Consider the following 25779-nt stretch of genomic DNA (forward strand, 5'->3'; position numbering starts at 1 on the left):
CCTGAGGTGATAATGTGGGAAAACTGAGCTGATGAGGACATTCAATTTATGCACTCAAAACTACTGTTAAAAGACTGAGGTGTGGTGAAGAGCTGGATAGCCTGGAGCTTCCTATTAGGATGATGGGGAGGGATTGCTGCCTGCATACATTGTTGTACCTTAGTTAAAGCTCATCTTTACAAGGAATAACTCCATATGCCTTTGGGGCAGTAATTAGAAGGCACTTTAACGCTGTTTAGCCTTTAGACAAATAATGCAAGCACAGGAAGTGCCTTGCCCATTTTTTTACCAGCCTATATGAGTGTGAGGGTTAGGTGGAGTACAGTTCCTGGTGTTTCTCTGGTGGTAAAACTGGTTTAAGAAGTTCTGCACTGATTCTTTCTCTGTTCTCTCTGTTGTGCCAATGCTGTGGTAAATGTGACCACAAAATGAACTAGTCCTCCAATCCAATTATAAATAGGCTGATGGGGGAAAACCAAACAAAACCAACAGAACCCAAATGGGGGTGGGTAGGCTTATTTTTTGATATTGGTAATTAGGGTGGTGCTTGCCAGTCTTTCCTCTCTGCCCCCCTCTCTCCTTCTTCCATTTAGTTGGTACAGCTAACTGTACTCCATCAACAGGAGTCGATGGAGAAGGAATGACCAGCTAAGGAGTGAGAAACCTCTTCAGATTGTATTGCTCATGAAAAATTTGTTGCTGTAAGTACACCCGCAGTGACTGACTTCTCATTTTTCTCCACTCCTTGTTGGGAACCAATAAGATGCTTCCCCAAACCTGCGGGGTCTGTAATTATTATCTCTTAAAATGACCATCAAGAAACAGCGGTTTCTAAATAGTGGTAGCATTTCTTGTGTGTCTGACTGTGAATTTAGGTTATACATTGAAAAAGGAGAGAAGTAAATACTAATCTTTTCAGCAAAAGGCCTTTTAGACAAGAGAGGGTTGCAGTCTTTAGATGAGTTGGTAAATCAGACAACTGAATTTTATGATCTCAGACAGAGATCACCTGACTCAGACAGAGATGACAGAGATCTCAGACAGACACCTGACTGCCATTTCTCCATGTGAGGGGCTTGACTGGCGCATTCTGCCCAGCAAATGAAGGTTTAGTTTTGTCATTTTAGAAGAGGAATGAGCTCAGAACTTGCAGTCAAATGATGAAAACAGGTGTGTTGGGGAAGAGCTGACAATGTGATGGTACTAATCACTTCAGTATTGTGTTTTCAGGAATCTGACTGTTGATATTTTTCAAAAGTACTGGCTCATCTTGCTTTGATTGTTCATCCCTTACTGTAGGGACTGCATAAAACCTCAGAGAATCTTCTTGTGAAAGGTTAATCCTGAGCAAATTCAAGCATAGAATAAATGATCAGAGTGAGGAAATTTGCTTTTCCCAGCTGAATATAAAATTAATTCACTAGTATGTGTAATTTTGCTATGGGAACTTGAACCTGACTGTTGAGCACTGAAGTTCTGCATTGGTAGATTCAGAGATGTCTTCATAAGATAGGCCAGTGCAGTAAAATGGTTTTCTATGGTCTCCTTTGTGGAAAATGGTCACAGTATGATGGTCATAATGGAGTATTAAGTTCTTTTATTACCTTCTGAGTACAGGAACCTAGCAAAATCTTCTCATCAAGGCTTTAGTAAGAAAAGTTGGTTTGTGATGAAGGGAACATCTAATGAAGGTAGGATTAAACTTAAATTTTGTCAGTAAGAGTTGTCTGTGCATCTCGAGGAAAAAATGGAATTAGCCATCAGAAAGACAAAAATTTGTTTTCTGACACATCTAGCCCTATTTCTGGGACAGCTGATGCCCAGGAAGGCATTTAGCATAGCTGGAAGGAGGATGCAGTGGAGTGAGAAAGTAAGGCTGTGCACGGGGAGTTATGGGTGGGGCAGACCAGATAGCCCCATATACACACGCAACCAACCACACACTGCTTTTGTCTTAAGTGTCCCTCTGGTAAGAGTTGGTTGGCAGTTAGTTTTGCTTTGTATGCATAGAGAAACATTGATATTTGGTGGAAAGATGAGGTGTCCTTACCTTCCCTCTTTTGTCTAGATTTATTTGCCTGAGGCACAGTTCATTATGCTTATGTTAATTGTAACTAACAGTTAACTACCTGTGAAGTATCAAGTGACACAAAAAGATAGAAATGATAGTTGAGATGGCTTTTTTGACCTCACTTTGATAAACCTTTCACTGGATACAGCTGGATAGTTGCTTCTGTAGTTCTCTTAAAGAACTGCTTACAGATAGTTGCATATGTGTGCTTTGGATATAGGAAAGATACGGTGTCTACTAAGACACAGATACTTTCAGGCAATTTCCTGCTGAAAGGATTTTGCAGAAATCACTAAGTTCTTTGCTCTCACCCGTCACAGAAGAGAGGCTTTTGGTTCTTCTACTTTCTTTGGCAACAGGTGTGAGGAAGTAAAAGTCTTAAAGAGATACTGTTTGCAAGAGGCAGAGAAACTAATATACCTTTACTAACAGAAAGCCATCATGAAGCTTCGAGGTAGGACTGGGAAATGCTTTCTATGGTGATGGGAATTCCCTTGATTATCCCCTTTCCTTACAGAAAGACATTTGTCTGCTGTTATACTGAAAGGTGCACAGGTGTAGAATGGAGAATCAAAAACCTCCTTATTCACTTCTCAACTCCTTCCTAAATGATTTTGCAATTTAGTGTAAGACAGAGTGAGAGCCAAATTGATGCCCTTGGAAATTTATCTGTTAGGGGGGGAGGTAAAGAACATAAGAGAGTATCTCTTTACTACTTTTTTTTCATGCCATGCTTCCAAGGGGAAGGCTACAGGGAGGATAAAGGTGCTGTGCTGCAGTTGGTATGTTGGCTAGAGCTCCGTGAAACCCAATGCGAGGTTTCGACAGAGGAGTCACAACTGTTGGCAGGTTCTGGTGACCGTGGCAGACCTCAGCGGGAGTTATTCTAAGAACACAACATATGATCAGGTTACTGAGGGGCACTTTACATGGCTCTAAAAAATGAACCATCTGACGGTTTATGACAGCTCTGCCTGTTCCAGCCAAGTGAGGAGTGCTAGTCGTTGCTGACCCTGCAGCCCGGGTTGTGAAACAAAGAAAGTGCTTTCCAGGGGCTGTGAGCCTACAGACTTCCAGCCACATAATACCTGCTTGCATCTGACTTCTGATAAGAGAAACAAAAGACATTAGGACTTGCTTCTCTTGCAGTTTTGATTCATGGTAATTTAATGCGTTCTTGTTGCATTTTATTGGGCTTGGCAATTTGCGTAGTTCTATATTTAGTAATCCCTGTGATGAATGTCTTTGTAGAGTGATCTGTTTGTTTATTGGTTTGGAGGGGTGGTAGTTTGTGTGTGCTACCAGTACCTTTATTAGCTTAATATAACCTGCCACTTTTCTGTTTTTCTCTGACTGAGGACACACTTGTGGAAGAGGAAGACTCTATGAGAATTGGTATCAAGTGGGAAGTGAATTGTAAAACTGGAAAATTTGAGGATCTACAATTAAATGCTCTCTGTGGAGAGTTTCCTTCTAGAGAATTTCTGTACTCACATCTAATATCTGCAATTTGTACAACAGTTTCCCCTCCCACTAGTCTTTTCCAGTGAAGTACACGGCCTGAGAGAACTTTGCAATTTTTGCTGATGTTGTCAAAGACAGACATTTAAATGCACAGTTACAGAAACACCTCCCACTTTCCCAGGCTTGAATACAGTTTATTGTTTCTGCTCCCTGCTTCCTACCCTATTTCCCTTGTTTTGTCCTCTCTAACACTTAGTCCCTCTTTAATTCTTTGAGATGCTGGGTGATGCAGAAAGCTGGCATCACTGTATAAAATAAAGGTTTCTTTCTGCTAGTTCCTGCTTTTTTTTTTGTTTTGTTTAGTTCTTTTTCCCTTTTGGTGCTCCTTGTTTCTTGCTTCTCCTCTTTTCTACATGAGATTTCAATGGGTTGCAGTCCTTTCAGAGTTGTGTCTGCTCTGGCATGGCGCTGCAGTTGCCTCAGAGTACTTCTGTACTTCTGTCATGGAGCACCTCTTTCCAAGAAGACTTTTCCGGCCACATCCCCAGCAATGTCCCCTACCACGTCTCCTTTTCTCCAATTTTGTCTTTTTACATAGCTTTTATTTTTCCTTCTATGCATCCTCATGTCTCCTTTTGTGGTTCCTTTTGTGTCTCGTTGTGTTCTTATGTCCCTAATGGCTCTTGCCCTTTCCAAAATATATTTGAGCAAAGGTAGCTTGTGCCTCTCTGACTGGTTGAGGTTCTAATGGATCGATTGTCATTTTCATCTGGTTTGGGGATGGCTGGAATTGACTGTGATTGGCACAGAGCTGTTCATGGCATCCTCTCACACAGATTACTCCTTCTACCCTCTGTTGCTGAAGCAGAATAGTGCTCTGTCATACTCTGTCTGTATGATTTTTTTACTGTCATGGAAACACAACAAAGCTAAATTTACTCAAGGCTGACCCATAATTGAGCCAATGTCTGGAGAGTTCCCATATATTCAAATTTTCACCATAGCCCAATATGTACCCTTTAAAAGTTTGCCTGAAATTCTCCAATATCCACTTCTTCTCAAGGCTAGTTTTTCATCTCTCTTACACTAACTCATTCCCCTTACCCCTCAAAGGGTCCCCTTGGTGTGCAAAAATTCTCGTTCTTTTTTTCTTTTTAGGTAATAGCGTTTGAACACCTTGTTTTATTCTGCACATTTCCCACTTCTGCTGTGTGTCAAACCATACCTCTGAAATTTCATGTATGTCGGCATCCGTGTGAGAAGAATCACTTCAGTTGTTTCGTACCTCTCAACTTGGATCCATGTCTAACAGATGGAGGCTTTGAAAAGCCATAAATATTGTTGGCACTAGAGTAAGGTGGTGTGGATATGTGTTGCTAGTAATTGGTCTCGGCTTTGTGCAAGTGGTTACATGGGTTGGAAGAGCAGCCAGGTGGAAGGTAGCATAATAACATCTGCTGCCATCAAACTGTCCTGGGCATGTCACCATGCTAATGCTGAAACTGTGGGAACTGAAGAGGTCAGTGGTTGCATGCTGGGCATTGTGTTTCTGGCACAGAAACAATTCCTAATTTGTGTATACAGGAGCTGGAGCTGAGTTCTCAACTACAGACCTGTTTCTTCTCCCAGAGGAATAAGGACCTGCTGTAATGACACCATCAGGAAAACACTGAGATCTGTAAATGTCAAGTGCTTTCCTGTCCCTATGTGTGCTTTGGTTATGTTTCATGTTATGGCTTTAATGCAGTCATAGGCATTTACATTCTTCCGTTTCAGAAGCAGATGGAATTAGGAGCTTTGCCAGCCCTTCCCCAGAAGGTTGAGCAGTCAATTTCAGCGTAGAGTCTTCCCTTGCATAATTTTTTTCAGGTCTGAGTGAAATAAGAGTTTAGAATAAAAACAAGTGACAACTTTTCTGTGGAATGTTAAACCACTGGAATAAATATTGCATTTGATTTCACTGCTTGCTTTTTGATGTCTCTGATGTCCTAATGTATAAGTTCTCCATTCAACCCATAAACTTTTCATAGACAACACTGGAGTTTTATAATTTTGTTACAAACTTCACAAAAGTTGTGGCTTTGCTTCCCAGTTCATTCCTACTTCATTCTGCAAACACTTGCAGGCATATAAAAATGTCTCACAGCCTTGCAGTTCCCACTCCCAACTTTTTATTGAGATACTGTATTGCTACTAGTGTGGTCACCACAAATGTATTAATTTACAGAGCCTGTTCTTCCTGTCATGATTTCTGCCTTGAACCAGCCTAGAGTTCAGATGTGTTGCTGCTGCCTTTATGTTTCTGCTCTTTATTCCTCCATCTCCAGGAAGAGAATAAAATGTGTGACTGCTTAGATTTGATACATGGGAGCCAGCGTATGGAACCTGGATAGTCTGCCTGCAAGAGCCAGAAAGCACTTGTAGTTCACTGTATCATGTCACACTGATAAATTCTGTGTAACTGTTTCCATGTACTCCCCCATTGTTGTTTATTTTCTTGAACTTAGATTCACAAAATGACAGACTCATCTTGGTTGGAATGGATCTCTTCAGGTGGCCTAGTCTGGCCCTACTGCTCAAACAGTGATAGATACAGCCAGCTGCCCAGGATTCTGTCCACTAGACTGTGACTGTCCTAGGATGGAGACTGCAACCTCTTTGGGCAGCCTGGGCCAGTCTTTAACCACCACTATAGTAAAAAAGATTGGGTTTTTCCTTTTTTTTTTTCTTTTTTGTTTTTAGGCAGAATTTCATGTGTTTTAGTTTGTGCCATTTGGTTCTTGTCCTATCACTGGGCACTATTCAGAGGAGGGTAGTTCCCTTTCTCCTTTTATTCCCTCCCATCCCAGGTACTTGCATGCATTGATTAAAAGCTGCCCCTCAGTCTTCTCCAGGCTGAACAGACCCAGTTCTCCCAGCCTTTCCTTATATGAAAGATGTTCCAGTCTCTTTAAAATTTTTGCTGGACTCGCTTCAGTATGTCCACATCTTTCTCATGCTGAGGAGACGAGAACTGGACAGAGTATTCCAGATGTTGCCTCAACAGTGCTGAGTAGAGATGAAGAATCAAATCCCTTGACCTGTTGGTAACAATCTTCCTATGCAAACTGGGATTTGCCATAAGAGTGCATTGCTGGCTCATTGTCAGCTTGCTGTCAAGCAGGACCCCATCTGTTCAGCCAATTGTCAGTCCACCTCCTTGTCCAATTATCTAGCCCATACTTTGTCAGTTTGCCAATAAGGATGTTATGGGAGACTGCTCATAAAACTCAAACTTCTGCCATGTGAACTAATAAGTTCCTTTCTAAGAAAGAAAATAATGTGACAGGGAATCATCCCACTGCTGATCTCTATAGATATGCAATGGATATACAATCTATCTTTTTCACTGGGGTAATAGCTTTCTAAACTTGTGTTTGCATTTTTTCTCTGTTTCAGGCCGAAATGAGTTGATTGCCCGCTATATTAAGCTGAGAACAGGGAAAACACGCACAAGGAAACAGGTAAGTGCACAGTTTTCCCTGTAAGCATTAGCTTCTTTGGACTACTAGAGATTATGAAGGCTATTGAGAGCAAACCCCTTACTGTTCGCTTGTTGTTCGTTTCTGGCTTTGCTGTAAAGAGGTTTTTGTCCTGAACTGGTTAACGAGAGTGGTGGGAAGAGTCAGCTCAGGCATTTTACAATTGGATTATAACACTCATGTCTCCCAACCACATAGTGATCCACAATTTTCTTTCTACTGTTAAACAGTGTGTAATTTTATTTCCTTGGTCTGCTAGTGAATGTTTCAATGAACATCAGTGGTTCTCTACCTGAAGACTCTTTGTTCAGCCCAGACAGACCCTCAGCAATGCTGATTTTGAAAATACCCGTTGCACAAGATGAAAAAGAGGAATCTTTGTGATTTGGGAGTGACAGCCCAGGCTATGCTGGACAAAGCATTGAGCAACATAGACCTACTTTGGGTAGGGGGCTGGTTGCTGACATTCAGAAGTTCCTTCCAACCTAAATAATTCTATGATTTGTTTCAGCCCACATTAGATATGGAGAAGTTATGAGAGTCATTATATAGCAGCAGAGGTTTCTCTTCTCCCAAGAGGAGGCCAAGATTGGGAAACAAAGTGATCAGAACTCCCAGTCCCTGGTTTTAAGGATGAGTTCTTTTTTTTAGAGGAGGTCTCTGGCTTGATAAAGGCATTTGAACTGAAAAAGGCCTTAAATGGCCCATCTTTTCTGTCCCTCCACCCCATTTCATGGCACTTCTGAACATAACTTCTCCTTCCAACCCTAAATAACTCCCTATTGCACAAGGTGCCTTAAGTATGTTCACTTCTACAAGAAGCTACTAAGTATTCCTCTGGAATGAAAATGGATTTTGTCTTTCAATGCAGGTATCTAGTCACATCCAGGTCCTGGCAAGGCGGAAAGCTAGAGAGATCCAAGCCAAGCTCAAGGTAAGATGGGTGTTCTTTAACATATCACACAAGCCCCCAAGTCAGCCATTCCCTTAAAAATGCATGAGATTAGTCACTGAACTGTAGTAAGCTGGAGAGGAAAAGGTACTTCCCAGGAAGTGTTATGCAAACATTCATTATTGTTGAAGATCAGTGACGTCTGGAGCAATTCTATTTAAAGAATAGAGAAACAATAACTTTTTAAATTTCATGTGTCTTATTTCTGCCTCCAGTTTGTGCTGTTGTCATCCAAGTCTGAAAGACCCTTAGACTTAAGAGTATGCAAAGAGTGCTTACCTGAGAAGGAGGGGGTTCTAGTTACAAATGCTGACCAGTAACCAGTCCTTGGTGTTGTGGTGGCCTTGGGAAAAGGTAGCCTTATAGTTCCTACAGCACCTGTTCCACCTCTACCAGAGGTAATGGTGTGGAGGTGTCCATTGAGAGGAAGCAATAAGCCAGCTGGCATCTTCTCAGGTAAAGTGATGCCAGCTGAATAGACTTTACCCCTTGATTAATTCAGACCTGATTTGAAGAGGCCTGGGCTAATGAGAAAGAATATGGTTTGACTACTTGCTCCAGAAAATCTGTGTTTTCATTTCTATAGGAAAAGCTCTGAGATCACACTAATGAACTGATACCTCTTGACATTTATTTCCACTCACATTTGATGCAGGGAGATGGTTTGTGTGCTCAGACTGAATTGCCAGAAATATTGAGAAGGTCAAGTGCATGTGTGACAATTGCACAAGAAGGGTGTCCCCTGTTAGAATGTGAACTATCCAGAAAGGTCTTGCTGAGCAGGATGTGATGTCTGGGCCTTGTTATGTTTCACTAAGACAGCCAGAGAAGAAAGGTGAATGCTGACCTTTCTGTTCGGTATGGCAATTAGTAATCTGGAAGGGTGTTGCCTTCCCTGATTTTCAATGCTTCAGGTGGCAATGATCTTGACAGCCCATTCCAACCCTGACTGCTGAGTGGATGGGTGTTAGTATGTGCTTCCTCTTGGCTGTCTGGGCAATTCCTTTCTGAGCACCAGCGGAAACAGACTGTCCTGTGAGTGAACTATTGGCGCTCAGTCTTGACCGATGCTGAAGTGCATGCAACTCTTTTGCAAGCAGTGATTACCTCTAAGCCATGACTGCACCCCCCCATCCCATCCCCAGCCACATTTTAGAAAACTGTGCTATGTCTCTTATTAGCCTGCTGTGTTTCCAGCTGCTCTGATAAAAAGAAGGAGCCACAAATTACAACTATCTAATTCAGTGCACCTAGGTAGGGCTGCCTAAGCTTGAGACCTGTGGTGCTGTTAAGTGGTCAATTCAGGTGGAGGCCTGCTTGAGAGGCAAGTTAGAGCGAGTAGGAAACAACAGCTGCCCAGGGTGTTAAAAGCTTTAGTGCTGCTTATATCTGTAACCTTGATTCTGTTCCTTGTGTGTCACAGCTCTGGGATTTGGCATGATTGAAAAGCCAGTCAGCCGAGCCTGTTTCCACTTAGTGCACAGGAGCCGGCTGGTTTTGTTCTCAGGGAACGAAGGTGTCTCAGGGAGCTCCATGGAGCCATTGGCTGTTGTCCTTTTACACCACCCAGGCCATGCTGTGAGCTCTGCCCAGCTGCCTGCAGTGAACCCTTCCCCAGTACCAGGCTGTTCCTTTCCGCCTGCAGAGGCAAGTCGGTAGCACCAATTTGACTCATTTACTTCTTTGCTTTTGCTGGTCATTTCCATAGAGCAAGGAAATGAAATCATGAAAGATGCTGCCCTTCTTCCAAGTTCCTGCTGATAGCTATGTGTTCTTCTGTCACTGTTCACTTTTCATACAAGTATAAGTTTTCATACTTATATCCTAGAGATCAGAGCAGCTATGTGATGACTTTTCAGAGCAATTTCTATAATACTTCTGTCTCCACACAAATTGGGGTGTCTTTTTTAAGTGTGCACTGTCTATAACAGATAGAGATGGAGAATACGGTAAAGCTTGAAGAAAAATCCGTTCCCTGAAGTCAGTAGTTTTTCCATGCCCTGCGTGGCTAATACATATCACCTGTACTAAGGAAAAAGTGGGAAATTGTGGTGGTATGGTGATATTATTATCATCGTCAAGAAGAAAATACAAACATTGTAAAAGTTTTTACTGATTTGTTTGTTTGTTTGGATTTTTGTTTGGTTTTGGTTTTTTTCCTGGAAACGTGTGAAATGAATACAAAATTGTTAGCTGAAACAGAAAGAAGATGTCCTTTACAAAAACATGCTCTTTCCAGCAGTTTGTCAGGTATTTAAACAAAACAGAAAAACACAACAGGGATTAATAGGTAAAATATTTTCCGTCCTTACTTTTTTTTTCCTTTTAACTTTAGTATCTCCACAAGTAAATGCATCTTTCTCATAACCCATGTATAATGTCAGGTAGGCAATTTTTCCAGTGAGCAAGTAAGGGAAGGAAATAAATAGCAACTATGAAAAAAGCCCCTAGAAAATAATAATTTCCCTCAAAAAATGTAGGTAATCCTTGAATTATTCCCTAAAGCATCATTTAAACTGGATTCTGAAAAACTTCCCTATAGCTTTGGAGAACACTAGGAACTTTCTCAGCAATTGAAATGTTTTCCTTTCATACACTTGAATAGTGCTAACAGAAGTAATAGATGCTCTAAAAAAAAAAGGTACATAAGTTTTGCCCATTCTTACTGATCGTTCCACTTGAACATTAGCATTTATTCTTGAGGGTTTTTTATGCCTCCTCCACATAATGTTTTTGTGTTTGATGCATTAGAATCCCTGGACTTTAAACTTTAGAAAATTTTAGATAGATTGGAGAGGTTAGAGAGAATGGAGATCCAAGGGTGAGAACTTACTGCAGTTCAATGAATGCAAGTGGGAAGTGAGAATTCCTGGAAAAGACAGCAAGAGTGTACCTCTTTCAGCAGTTTCTACAAGCTGTGAATTCTTCTGTGCCATTGTAAGTACAATGTCACAGATAAACGTGGAGTGTTTGAAGGATAAAGATTAATTGTAGGGGATGTAGAATGAAAGGCAGAATTTGGGGATGTGCTTCTGTTTGTCTATTTATTCCTTGGAAGAAGAAATGAAGAATGCTATTTGTTTTATACATACATCACTCACTAGTGGTTGCACTGTAATTGCATATAAAAGTGTGTGTAAATCCACAGTCCTGTTAAAATAAAAAAGGGAATGTCCTTGCCTTGCATATGTGCTATGGAGATTATTAAGGTTTCAAGTTTCTCTGGAGATGAGAATAAAATTATCAACTCTACCTGATACTAATACAGTCCCAAATTAAAGTAGTCTTTTTTGCAGTGATAATGACATTCTGTTTTTGTGAGCTTGTGTTTAGAGGGATTTTTTTAAAATTGATAATAAAGAGTCTTTCCCATTGAATATTCTTGCCAATTATTAAAACACAAGAGTCAACTAGAGTTGTACTTTCCACAACAAAACTTTTCAGCTATGTGGCTGAAAGCTACAGAATGGATAAATGCTCAGCAGTCTTTAAACAGCATTTCAGAAAGGATGATAATTCACATATGAAGCTATAGTAAAGAATGAAAGACTTACATGGTTTGAAGTGTTCTTAAGGCAGTTATTGGTGAATTTGCTGCCCAGGTTTTCAGAGATGCTTGTTTTCTGCAAAGAAGCTGATGAGAATCCTGGTTATACAGCATTAGAGCAGGCAATTTGTTAATCATTATAGTAACTGGTTTTTTGGTTTCTGCTCTTCTCCATAGGATCAGGCAGCTAAAGATAAAGCCATGCAGAGTATGGCTACAATGTCATCTGCCCAGATTATCTCTGCAACTGCCTTCCATAGTAAAATGGCCTTGCCTGGTCTCCCACGACCAGCCTACCCTGCTGTTTCTGGGGTGAGTGAATCAGTATTTGAGTGGAGTTTGAAGACATTTGAGTATTTGAAAGGGTGTTGGGACCTGCTCAGGAAAATCCTGAGAACATCAGACAGAATGGGTCAAAAGGCATTGTCTATGTAAAATAAACCTGTTATATGGCTTCAACAGTTTGGGTCTGATTCTTTGCCCACACTGATGTAAAACAATAAGGTTTCACTATATATGTTTTTTAATGATACAAGGGAAAGAACAATAAGTTCCTTTGGATTTTTATCTGCCTGAAATGTTTTTAGGTGTCTTTATCACTTTCTTAGTACAGGATCTTGTTGAATTAAAACAGTTTAGGCCATCCTGACCCTTTCTCAAGATTATAATTCCCAAGCTCATCCCGAGTGCTTAGATTACAAACAGATGGCCATTACATAAAATCCTTAATGGAGGAGGCCTGTCGACATCCCCTAAACTATGAGTTGGGCCTAGTGTGCTTTTGCTGGGCATTGGTTTCTGCTGAAATACTTTCCAGCTCTCCTGGGGAAAATGGCTCTTTCAACAGAGTGAGTATCACTAGAGCTTTAGAGATGGAGGCACAAGGTCCATATATAATATTTAACATTGAAGCCCACTATTAGTTTCTTGCATGTCAACAGTAGTAGTGTGTAGAAAGAAAACAAAAGTGAGTCAGTACCTCCCTAAGAATGAAACCAGGAATGTAGGAAGAAGAGACACAGGTCAGTCACATATTTAAAAGTCTGGGAGCTTGCAGTTCCTCAGAAAGGAGCAAGCCTTGCTTTTCATGTCGTTCCTAAAAGTGCTGACTTCTGTCTATATGTTGTTCTCTTGCAGTTTTGGCAAGGAGCCTTGACAGGCCAAGCTGGATCTTCCCAAGAGTAAGTATTCCTTCATGTGAGCATCCAAAGTAGATGGTTCTGCTGCCTGAGGAACACCATTAGCTATTACAAGATCTATAAAATGCTAAGATAATGTAGTAAGGCAGATACTTTGACTGTGGATCTGAGACAGTTAGGAATAGACTTTAATGACATGATAGGAAAGACTGCACTGACAAGGTGTGGGGCATGCACAGACAACTGGCACCTTTTTTTGGCATATTCTCCCTAAACATCCCCATAGCAAATCTTGTGCAATCCCAAAATGCTTTTCCTTTGCATTCCTAATGTGTCCCATACCATCCAGGCAGTAACCCTTCTCAGTGTATAAGGTTTGTGAGACTGCCCAGCTGGCTCACTGGGTAGGTTTCACAGCTGGAGATGAGCCTTGGATGGGCTGATGATTCACTAGTAATGGCCCTGAGTGTAGTGGTCAGAGTGTTATTCAGGTTGCTCCATCTGTTGTTGTTTCCCTGTGCTCCTTTGTTTGTGTGGAGGCACACCTTTTATCACATAACCTACCAGGAGCAGTTTAAGCAAAATTTAAGGACAAACAGCTGAAAGGGTGTATGTTCTTTGCCTATCGTGGTACTGTTGCTAATGTTTGTGGAGCAAATCAGGAAACAGATACTATAAAAATATCTTGTGGGGAAAATGTCTAGTAAAAGAATGGAAGCCATCCTAGGAGAAATAAAAAGTAGGTTTTATACCTTAAGCTAGAAAGTGAACGGGGAAGCATCAGCGTGAGAGGTTCTTTTAGAGGCTGATGTATTTGCCACCCTACTGTCAGATGCTGTCTCCAGATCTTCATTTTTCTTGCAGTAGTGTAAAAAAAATGGAGCTGAGCTGTCTTGAATGCTAGCTTCAGTTCTGTTGATGTTGAATATCTCTAAATTTGGGTCTGAGAGACATGCAGCCCAGAACTATATCCACCTGCATAAATTTAAAACTATTTGTAGTTGAAAGGAAAGGATAAGTCAACGGGCACCAGCATATTAAGAGGCTGGTAAAAGGATCTCAGGAAAACAAATCTTGTGGGAGACACTGTTGAACACCTGCAGGGAAATCTTAAGTAGTCTAGTCCTGGTTGCTTACTGTATTTTGAGTCTTTCCCCATGACCCTCTTTTGCCAAAACAGAAAGATAATTTCCAAAAGACATTCATGCCACTTTCTCCTTCAGAAGAAATACTTGATCTAATCTGTGCAAACAGCTGGTCAAGAATATTTTTGTTTGTTTGTTTGTTTATTTGTTTGTTTAATTAACCACCTCTCTTTGTGTACTTCTGTAGTGTGAAACCTTTTTCTCAACAACCTTATGCTGTACAGCCTCCACTTCCATTACCAGGTAGGTAAGGAAATGTAGTACCTTTGAAATTATATTCCAGCTCCAAAAACAGCCAACACTTTAAAAAGTCTGAAAATTAATTTAAAAAATTACCTATTACAACATTTCAATGAGCTGAAGCTTTTTAATATTATTTTATTTTACAAAACTTTTTTTCTTGTTTTATGTTGGTTGTGTTGGTTTTTTTTCTTCCTGGCTCAGCAGAATATAGAAGTTTACTGCTCTTCCACCATGCTGCATGTTCTAGAACACTTTTCTCCATCACAACATGATTGCCTTCCTAATTTCTTATTAAGTGGAATAACAGATGTCTTTTCCTTCTTAGCTTCCCCATCTTGAGAGGTTAATGGTGACACTTCATTTTGATACTAAGCAGTTTATTTCACTGCTCCTTTAGGGCTCAATCTAGGTCCTTTTAAAATTACCGAACATCTTTTCTCTGATGTCAAAACCCAGGTAGATTGTCTTTTACATCGTTACCTACCCTGATAGTGCTGTCTTAGCAGAGGGTAACTGACCAGCCATTTAGAGCACAGGTAGACCTTGAGAATGATATTTTTGCATGATGAATGAAGTCATAAGAAAATGTAATGAGTCAGCTTTAATATCAGGTGCTCTACTGGAAAGCTATTACTGACTTTTCTCTTTCTAAATTTTGTTATATAAATCCTGTGTGCTTAGGGTTTGAGTCTCCTACCGGCCTCTCGCCTTCCCCATCAGCACCAGCTTGGCAAGGACGAAGAGTTGCTAGCTCCAAACTTTGGATGTTAGAATTCTCTGCATTCTTGGAACAACAACAAGACCAAGACACAGTAAGAAATACACCTAACTTCCACCCCTCATTAAGTTTTGGTGCTCAAGTAACTCCTATTCATCTCGTCATGGATTTGTTACACTATTCTATGTCTATGGAAATACTTGCTTCATTACTCTTCAGAGAATAGAAAGCCATCTTTGGGAAACACCACAAATCCTTCTTTTAGAGGATAGATAGTGATAGAGCCAGCTCTGTGCAATGTGCTTCTGGTCTCCCTCTCCAGGATCAGGGTGTTCACATACCAGAGCTCAAGGCACTGAGGTCATAAGCTCCTGCTGGGCTGTTCTAGCTGTCCTGTTCAGCCTTGTAAGAAATATTCCAATATAGAACCCAAAATCAGATGATGGTAAGATCACATAAAGCCACGTATTTCTCTGCTGTGCTAGGAACTTAAATCTAGGGGCAACTGGGATGAATTTGCATTAGTGGGTTTCTACGGTGCCACCTATAAAATGGAAGTAGTAAGATTTTCCTGTCTCACTAAACCTTGAGGTACTGCATCTTGAGATGCACTTTGATGATGGGCTGAGATAGGAAAGTTCAGAAAAGGTAATATTATTTGGCTGGTACCTTGCTATGGAATTTCGGGCTCTTCATAGGACAGGAACATTGATGTTTTACCGAGTGACCTGTCACAGGAAACACTCTGTATCTCAGGTTATTTCAGACTATATAGCAGTAGGATGAGGCAATGGTTTAGGAGTGAGTATAGGAAGAAAAAAACCAACAATAATGCTTCAGAGAAGCATGAATGTATTGATAGGGAGGAAAGAACAGCATGAGCTGGTATTAGCAGAGATATTTCTGTTAATTTCTTCTTCTCTTTTAGAAAATGTTATCAAATCTTCACTGACTTCCAGTAGTCTTCTGTGAAGAACAGTCAATGTTCAGTATGTACTGAAAGGTACTGAACAACTCCCTAAATCCGTGTTTTTTCTCTTTTTGCAGTATAACAAACACCTGTTTGTGCACATTGGGCAGTCAAGCCCCAGCTACAATGACCCCTACCTCGAGGCAGTGGATATCCGGCAGATCTATGACAAGTTCCCTGAGAAAAAAGGGGGCCTGAAGGAGCTCTTTGAAAGGGGGCCAGCTAATGCCTTCTTCCTTGTCAAATTCTGGGTAAGAGAAGGACCCTTTGTAGGGTACCCATTTGCTATGAATTTCCCACTTTAAAGGCAGTGACCTTGTTAGCTGTTGAAAGACTGCTGCCTCTCAACACATTTTTCCCTGTGCAGGTAACTTAATACAGCCATGACTGTCACTGGAGATCTTTCCTTGGCTGCATAAGGCACACTGTCTGGCCTGCAGCAAGATATATCTTTCACATTGTCATCTTTAGAACTGTTCTTGACTACTGTCTGGAGATTTTGTTTGGTAGTGGTGACTTGGGCCCACTAGATTTTTAATTTATGTATAAGTAAAGAATTCAGAGGAAATTATTCTTTGCATACTCATATATGTTCACTTCTCTTAGTGTTGTGTAACTTCTGAGTCAGAAGCAATATTTTTCCATCTCTTCTCCTGTCTCATTAGCTGCATTTTGTGTTATCCAAGTACTAATAATTTACAGATGCATGTTTACTGCTGGCACTAGGACAGACAAAAGATAAGAGACATAATGAAACTGGATTATGCTGATAATATATTACTGAAATGACTTCTGGTAAGCTGGAAGAAATCAGCCTGGCAGAAGCTTACTCACTCAATTTGGATATTTGTGATTTAGCTGAAATTTGCGAAGCTGTGTGATTGTGCTTCAGTGTACTAACAAAATGGCTTTGGTGACCGATATTATCATAAGTATTACAAAATTAAAAATAATAGCTTCTTAGGGCAGTTGCATGCTAGATGGCTGAGGGAATGTGTAATGGGGTTTGGAGCCTTTCACCTTGAGTTTATCACTTAAAATTCAGGATATATTATAAGTTTACCATTTATAATCCTCAGGTCAGGAGTGAGATGATGGAGAAATAAGCTTTCATGTCTCATACTCTACGTATAAACTGGTGCTAGAAAGCCTCCTAACTGGTGGTTTCAGGAGGAAGAATTAACTTAAGTGCCTTGATATGTAACTTCCCAGCTGTCCTAAGCCTAGCCTTTCCAGAAATGAGTTGGAGAATGTTGCTGGGAGTCTACTACTCAAGTGTCTGTGCCTAGAGCGCTGGTTCCTGGTGATTCTTGGAGACACATAATTTTGCTATCTGCAGACTGTGTGCTACTGAGTTGGGCTCTCATGGGATTAGCCTCTGTTGAAGTACAACAAGGCCTGCTTGGGAAGGTCAAAACAAATGGTGAAAGATCAGCTCTGTTCTGGCTGGGAAAGACAGCAGCACCTTACTGAGAAGCATATCTTTTGACAGGGTACCCTTTGAAAGGTAGTGATTGCCTTTTGTGCTTCAGAAGTTTCAAGAACCAAAAGGAAGAGCTTAGAGGGAGATGTTACATAGGGAGAGAATAAAACACTTTGAATTCCTTGACTCGAAGAGAAAGAAATCATAATGAAATTGTGGTCTGGTGTGATTGTGATTTTATTTATCAAAACTGACAGCGTGCTTTTCTGCTTTTGTGATTTGGTTTGGGGATTGTGATAGTTTGTTTTTCAGTATCAGAAGGATAAATGTGGCCTATGCTTCATGTCAGACCAACCTATATCAGGCTTTTGAAAGATTTACATGGATGTCATTAAGTTGGACTCTTTCTGGACCCATGTGAGGTGTCTGTTCAGAGGGTATCAACTCACTGGAATTTAGCTTGCATAAAGAGATGTGACATAGGATTTGAAAGACCTTTACTCCAATGTATACATCATGTTGTGAGGCTCTGCAATTCTACACTTGTAAGGAGAGTAATATTTCTGGCCTTGATTTAATATTTTGACTTTCCGATTCTTTTTTTGGTACCCTTGCATTGTTGCATCCCATCTGGAGTTAACATTGGTTTTATTGGTGGCAACATTACAAGTTGTCACTTAAAAATAAATGAAGTTTACAAATCAAGTCCTTGGTTGAATGGAAGTTTCTAAGCCTTTAAGGAGGTAAATAAATAAATATAAACACTTTCCACAGATAAGGCAATTTGATTTAAAAAAATTAACAGCAGAAAACTAGATTTCAGCAGAAAATTTATATCCCTCTGCATTTTTATAATTGTAGCAGTATATCCTAGGGTGCTTTTTAATTTTGCTGCCTGATAGCTCTGGACAGCTATGTTCAAAGAAGCATTGACTAAAGCAACTACTACACTGTTGAATTTATAGAATCATTTTAAGATAAAAGTATTATCCAAAGGCAAATTACTGATAACCTTAAGCTTGGTGAATAGAATTAAATAACTGGAAGGGGTGTTTTGAGACATAAAGTTATGAATGATTTTTCAAAGGTTCTGAATTAAAGTTGTGGTTGCAGGTGACAAAGACTTTAAAACCACAAGGAATGAATAAGTTGCATTTGTATATATGCAGTTTTACGCTTGAAGAACATGGGGCATGAACCTGCCATTGCTACACTAAGCATTGAATATACCAGATGATCTGTTGTGCACCAGAAACCTAACTCTAAACAACAGGGTTGGGGTTTCTTGACATCTCTGGTAGCACTTAGGATCTAATATAACTGAGAAAGGGATGTCCATGTTTGTTCCTGTTGGTATTTAAGTTATTAATACAATAGCTAAGAGTTAAAAGTTGATTACTTTGAAACAAAAGTAGTGTTTGCAATTCTTGCTTGAATTTGGCATTGGGAATTTGGTACAATGAACTAACTCTTGGACTTGGACTGACAGGTTGTGTGTGACATCTCTGTGACATTTCTCTGTGCTCCAAGTGCATTCTAGCACATGACAATTAATGTGAGACATTAGCCTCCCAACACATGGGCAGTGGCAGCTCTGCTCTTTTCCAATGTAATATTATCTCTACCACCTGTTACTTGCCTCTCCCCATGAACGCCTCCTATACGCCTCGTTATTAATAGTTTGGGCAAGAGGCATTTTCAGGGCTTTGCATGTTAAAATGGTGCACTTGCATCTTAAAACTTTCAGTGGCTGTGAGGCTGTGGATGGAGGACAGAAGGAAAATGACAAACCAGGAATTCAGGACAGGCAGTACTTTGTACAGAGCAGCCATCTGCAGAAGGGTGGATTGGGGGAATTTCTTGGGAGAGCTGTCCTGCCAATATATGTAGGAATTTCTTCTCGGTGATATGCAAACTGAACCAGTCAAAACACTGAGCGTTTTCTTTCAGCTAAATATATTATACTTTTGTGGAAGGTGCTGAAGAGGTGGCCTGGAGACTGATGTCCTCCACTTGGCTTCTCTCCTGTTGCAAGCAAATCTTGTCAAAGAAGCAGCAGTGCAAATTCCCCTTGGCACCCTGCCTTGCCACTGTATGTCTTCAATCCTGACCTGGCAGAAACTGCTTGGAGAGCAAGGAGATGGCAATTCAGTTCCCATGTCCATTCTGTCCTTGGTACTCCTTCAGAGGCAACAAACAAGGCAGCAGCTAGCAATAGAGATTTTTATGATCTTTGCACACACTAATTTCTGCTGCCATCACCTCCAGTTGCTGCCCCATGTAAAGGAATTCTGCCAATAGCCCTTATTTCATCAGAGTTATTCCCCACAGTGTTCAACAGGCTGTTGGCAGCAAAAAGCAGATTGAAAGACTGAATTGCTGAGGAGTCTATCTGCTGGATGTCAGAATAGCACAGCTCTGCTGGGCCAGCTAAGTCACAGCTCCCCATACTGCTAGCAAGGCTATCTTTGGCTAGATTGGGAACTCTTCTCACTTTTTTGGAGGGTGAACTTGCAGTGGCTCAAGTTTTGCACTGTTCTTAAAAAATTGTTCAGTATATGCCTTTCTATTGACCACGTGGAACCTGTGTGCAAGATGTCAGCAAGCTATTGTTTCTCATGGCATTTAATGCCACCTGAACTCTTGTCTAATCATTGCTTTTCAAAGCCTCAGATAAACTGAAGGCCGAGTCTCAAAGGCCACATTTCCCTTTGTGAAGAGTTTCAAAGAACTTTTGGGAATGAGGCCTTTCTCAGTAATTAGTTGTGAAACTCACTCCCACCAAAGAACAGACAAAAATCTTGGTTTAATATGTGGTTAGGACAGTGCACAATGCCAGCTTTTCTGTAGTTCTTTCTTGGGGTTGCAGAAATTACATGATATACTCAAGCTCATCAGAGTTGTTTTCAATTGCTAAGACTCAGATCACCAAAGATTTAAAAAAATAGAAAGTAATACTAACTTACTGAGGGATACTACACTTTTCCCTGAACAAATCCCTTCTCTTGCATCTAGAAATCTTGTCTCGTAGGTATTTAAAAGTTCTGCTTACTTTTCTGGAAAGGAGAAAATCTCAGGTGTTTCCCCCAAAGCAGGTAGGTCCAGTCTTGTATGTAATACGTAGATCTCTGATGTGCTGTATCACAGATACCTCAGTGATTATAGTTTCAGCATATTTGGAAGTCATCAGGCAAACTATGGATAAGTGTGTCATCTGTGTTGAGCTTGCACAGCAAATTGAATACATCCCAGTACCTTCCTTGAGAGAGCAGGAACCATGAGTAAATAAGCTGTAAGGCCAGCAGTGTGTGTCTGAGGTGCTGAAGCTCCATTGTCCTGTAAAACATGAACTGGAGCCCTCAGCAAGCTGCTAATGTCATTCCCCAGAGTTGCTGATATTCCATGTATGTATGTTTATGATCTGAGATTTTCAGAGGTGACAGGAAGTGGGTACACAGCTCTTGATGACTCACCACCCTGTCTAATGGTCCCAGCCCATAATATGGGACAAGCTTTAGAAGAAAAGGTGCTGTGTAAATGTCAGGGAGTTCCAACATGATCCCATTGCTTCACTGCAACAGGACTTCCAGGAATGTGATTGTACGTAATGTTAGTGAATGCTGATGACTCTTTAATTCAAATAGTATTACCATATTTTTTCCTATTGCCAAATAGTTCAGTGTGGATTAATTAGATGTTAATTAGCTGTGAAGTTGATGGAAGACTTGTCAAATTGTGGAGGCACCTAGAGTGGCTTCTTAGGGCTAGTAAAGCTTTTCTCATGAAGTGGAACTAACACCTTTCTGCTTTGCCTCATATTGACTGCATTTATCTTTTAATTTCCCAGTAAGTCTTAAGAAGAATGTAACCTTAACTTTACTAATGAGACCCTGAAAATGTTTGTCTGGTTCTGCAGTGAGAGCCTCTGCTATGTTTATGTAGCAGTGGTCTGACCAAGCCTCTGTAGCCTTGACCCTTTGTTCTTTTTGACTCCGTGGGACAATTTTTTTGGAAAAGCGGAATCGGGTCCATGCGTTGTGTTTATCGCTCCCAAGGGAAATAGCTGAAAAATATTGCGAAGGACTGAGTCTAGTTCCTCTTTGGAGAAGGGAAGGCATTAATCTTTGTTCAGACAGTTGGAGTGTGGGTGAAATACACAATACAGTTAGTTGCATTGACATGGAAATGAGCATCACAGTAACTCAGGAAAACCTGGGCCAGAGTAGAGTAGCACTGCTATTCTGTAATACAGGTACATTTGTGTAACAAAGAAAGTAGTTGTATAACTATAGTTATTTGATATCAAGGTCTTCAGCATGACCATAATAATTCACTTGGCATACTGAATTATGATGAAGTCTGTTATGTCTATGCCCTGAGCTACCAGCTAAAGCTAGCCTGGATTTGCCCACATACGTTCTTCCAGTGTAGACAAACCATTGGAGCAGAACACTTCATTACAGTCATTTAGGTGGTCATGACAATGTGCAAGCTTCCAATCTTCCTCTAGCTGTCGTTTCCAAGTTCTATGCTGTTATGCTCTCCATTAAGAGCCCTGTGAGCAGAGGGAAAGCTACTGTCCATCCCTCATGCTGCTGTCTTTGTGTCCTCAACTTTTGCGGTGGCACAAAGACAGCAGCAAGCTCACGTGTCTGCAAAAGGGGAGAAAGCTTGACTGGCACTTTCTAGATTGACTTAAACCTTTTGTGAACAGCATTATCTCGTGGCAGAGAAGAGACGGGTACTTTGCATGGCAGAGAAAGGGGGGCATTCTTTATTGTGGTGATCCTATTCCAGTGCTAGCATTGCTTGCCCTAAGTGCTGCTCTAGGTCTCAGGTAGAAAAACCCTTCACTGACATTGGCTAAGAAAAGCATGCTAGAATGGCATATAATGCTGTCCTATTCACACTGTATCCACTGTAGCAGGAACACACTCTCTTCAATTTGCTCTTTCCCTTGGTTCATCTGGAAGAATAAAATAGTCTAAAGTAACCTGTGGGAACTGATTCTTGCTTTTATGCTGATATAAACTAGCACCTGGGCTTATGGAGCACAGAGAAGCTCTACCCTTTCAGTTTTGAAAGTGAGAAAGCTGAGCTGGGCATTCCCACCCCCCACCCCCCCTTGTATTTCCAGAGCTTAAGGGAACCACCTCTTCTTTTCATAACTGTGGCTTGAATGACCCCTGGTGGAAGCTTCAGACAGCCAGGATTTTTAGGAGTTAGGTCCCAGTAGGAGGCTTCGGTTGGCCAACCTGAGGCACCCACATTTGAAAACTGTGGCTGCTAATGGAGGTGGGTTTGCATTCAGGTGGAACTGAGCTAGATCCATCAGCAACCTACATTCCTTATTGCATTCTGTCTATTTGCATTCTTTATATCACAGTACCTGAGCCTAATGTGTGTGTGTGTGTGCACTCACACAGTCCTTTTCTCTGCTGTCTCTTTTCCCTTACATACACACATACCTAAGGGAGAAACACTTTATTACTGTTGCTTTTCCCTTATTTTTCCTTCCTTAGTGAGGCATCCCAGTCAAGCCTGTCTGTTGCACTGCTCTGTCTCTTCAGTGCCCTCCTTTCTGCTCTCCACATGCTTTGTGAGCAAGATGTGTCATATGTTTTTAATGTTGAGGATATTCCAGTGTGTATGCAAATCCCCATCACCATTTTCTGAGGCACACTGATCTGCTTAAGGAGCTTGGGACACTCCAATACTTAACTATCTTGGCTGTGTAAGGTAATGGTGAAAAAATGCCACAACTATCTATTGATAACCATCTATTTGCCCCCCCTTTTTTTTGGCAGGCTGATTTGAATACCAATATTGAAGATGAATCTAGGTCTTTCTATGGTGTTTCCAGCCAATATGAGAGCCCAGAAAACATGGTCATTACCTGTTCCACCAAAGTGTGTTCCTTTGGAAAGCAGGTGGTAGAGAAAGTAGAGGTAAGAAGCAGGCACCTGGGTGCAAGGTTCTCCCTGGTTGCTGTTTTTTTACTTCAAATATTTGCATCCTGCGTATATCTCAAGATAAAATATATCCCATGCTTCTTGTCAGAGAGATGGATGCCATAGATTATGATTTCTGAGACATGCAGGTGTAAGATCGCTCCAGTCTGCAACGTGACCTTGTCTCAGGAGTTCCTTGAAGGTCTGGGGAGTGTTTGTTATTTTTTGTTATTTTTTCCTTAAATCTCAGTTTCTGAAGATATGCCAATATATAAGACTCTTAGCTCTGGTGATTCTCTGTTTTTTTAGGGGAAGCAAAGGAAAACTAGGAAACAGACCCTTGTTTTGAACTGCAGAAAGGTGGAAACAAAGAGGCAACACCTCACTTTCATTAGTGTTTTTAAACAGATCATTTATAGACTATAACTATTAATTAATAGACTGTAATAATTTACAGACTATAGTCTTGCGGTTTTATGAGACTTAGAGCTTCTACACTTACCGCTTATGCTGCAAAATTATGCATATATCTGGCATTGAAGAAGTTCTTTCTGATACCACACTCATTTGCTGAGAGCTGCTTTGACATGCATCCTGCTGCTTTCTTTCCCAAGGAACCCTTAGATGTAGGGGAAGCAGCTGTGCAGAACACCAGGTGCTCTCATGTCAGCAGTCAGTTCAAGTTGTATCCTTCCCAAGACCCATTTCCAGTAACATGACAGACATGCCTGAGGTCTGGTTAAGTATTTGCAGATGGGATAGATGGGCCAAAGGAAGATGTCATGGAGCCCAGGAATGGAGACCAAGCTCCTGGGGTGAAAGGAGTAACAGGCATTTAGGGATCTGCTGTGAAATGATAGAGTCTTGCTTCAGCTTCTAGTTAAAGGAACATGAAATATACGGGAGCTAAGATGTGAACGTGAACAAAACAATCCATCTCTTTAAGATTGGTCAGACCCTCTCCCAAGGGGAGGAGCAGAGATACTGTGTTTTCTCTCTCAGGTACCAAAAGGCTTTCATCTTTTTCAGCTGTAAGGCATCCTGAGCGTGTGTTTACCATCATTACTGGGAGCTTCCTGGTCTTGCTAAAGGAATTTTTTCAGTATATTAATTCCTAATGTTTTTCCAGTAGAGATGCTGACCTTAGTATAGGTGACAATTGATCTGTTCCTCTTAGTTACCTTTCACAGCTCCTTGACATTTGCTGCTTGTAAGCTAGAACCCACTGTTCTAAAAAAAAGAAATCAAACTGAAGAAATTGGAGCTCTCAAGGGGACCGACCTTGGTACTAAGTACTGTAGTTACTGTTAGTAAAATTAGTTAAAAGTGCCACTGTAATTTTTCTGTTCTGAATCCCTTTCTGTTACTAATGTGACAACATAACCCCCCGTGCCCCTTTTGTGTTTTGCATTGCAGACAGAGTATGCACGCTATGAAAATGGACACTATTCCTATCGCATTCACCGTTCCCCTCTCTGCGAATACATGATAAACTTCATTCATAAACTCAAGCACCTTCCTGAGAAGTATATGATGAACAGTGTGCTGGAGAACTTTACCATCTTACAGGTGGGACTTTCAACTGTTTTGGTTGCAGCTTGGCAACGCGAAAGCCCAATGCAGGAGTTCACTGTTGTGAGTCAAAGCAGTTTTCCTTTTACAGCTCGGTGCCTAATTGAACTTAGTATCTCTTGTGTGTATTGCACTTCAAGACCATTTATGGAGCTCTAGAGATAGTAACTCAAGCAGAGAAACAGCAAAAGAATTTGAGAGACCTCAGTAAGAGAGAGGAAAAAGAAAAATAGAGGGAGATTTCATGAGGCAGAGAGATAAATGAAGGAGAATGATGAAAAAGACACTGAAGGAAATGCTTATTCCAACACTAAACAAATGTTGAGATCCTTTCTGTGCCCTGGCCCTTTTTGCAAGGTAAAAGTACTGCAAGAGCACTGTTGAGTGGCTATAAAACATTTTTATGGGAAGAGTTCTTCACTGACCACATTGGGACAGGGTGGGGGGTGGAGAAGTAGTTTCCTCAGGACCATCCTGGACCTAGAAGGAATCTAGAGGCATGTAAAGAAAGGGGCATGTTGTGGGGAAGCTCTGTGACACCTGCAGGAATCACTGCAGCCTCTAGGTAAGGCAGTACTACAAGGCTGCAGCAACTAGATTTGCATTAGTGTTTTGTTATACTAGGAGCCTTTCCACACTCAGATGCAGCCTAAATTTGGGAAGAAGGCAGGCAGCTTAAAACATAGATTTTTCTAGTGGACTGAATTCTGTGTTTGCCTTTATAAGAGACATCACAGATCTTCACCCAGAGAATCTGAGGCTGGGTAAATAGAAGAGATGCTAGTGGCTGAATGGAAATCAAGTGGTCTTCATTACATTCTCTGAAGATCTTGGAGAACTTCAGGCGACTCATTTCACTGCTCTGTGGCTCAGATATATCAGCTATATAACACAAGGTTAATAATATACCTCACAGGGCTTTAGGAAGTTTATTCTTTCATGTTTGTACAAAGATTTTAAACATCTGGGAGAAAGGAGGAGTATGAATGCTGAGAGTTCTTTTAGATGAACAAAAGCATGAAGCGGGCAGGGACAGAGATAGGGAAGGTCTGTGTGCTGTAAT

The 25779-nt window shown here is 40.9% G+C and overlaps 1 protein-coding gene across 4 annotated transcripts in view; it reads left to right on the forward strand.

Moving 5' to 3' along the window:
* TEAD4 (TEA domain transcription factor 4) overlaps window positions 1-25779 on the forward strand; it is a 51638-nt gene that overhangs the window by 24030 nt on the left and 1829 nt on the right. For 3 of the 4 annotated variants that reach the window (XM_017830162.1, XM_017830160.1, XM_017830161.1), the window contains 9 exons: window positions 6974-7038; window positions 7928-7990; window positions 11733-11867; window positions 12693-12736; window positions 14027-14082; window positions 14764-14894; window positions 15848-16021; window positions 23001-23141; window positions 24561-24713. In XM_017830162.1, the coding sequence (XP_017685651.1) occupies window positions 6974-7038; window positions 7928-7990; window positions 11733-11867; window positions 12693-12736; window positions 14027-14082; window positions 14764-14894; window positions 15848-16021; window positions 23001-23141; window positions 24561-24713 (962 nt within the window). The remainder of the gene's footprint in view (window positions 1-6973; window positions 7039-7927; window positions 7991-11732; window positions 11868-12692; window positions 12737-14026; window positions 14083-14763; window positions 14895-15847; window positions 16022-23000; window positions 23142-24560; window positions 24714-25779) is intronic. The other variant, XM_017830163.1, reaches the window with a different exon arrangement.

The sequence above is a fragment of the Lepidothrix coronata genome, unplaced genomic scaffold (genome assembly GCF_001604755.1).
Source record: "Lepidothrix coronata isolate B3197 unplaced genomic scaffold, Lepidothrix_coronata-1.0 Scaffold174, whole genome shotgun sequence".
Taxonomy (NCBI): Eukaryota; Metazoa; Chordata; class Aves; order Passeriformes; family Pipridae; genus Lepidothrix; species Lepidothrix coronata.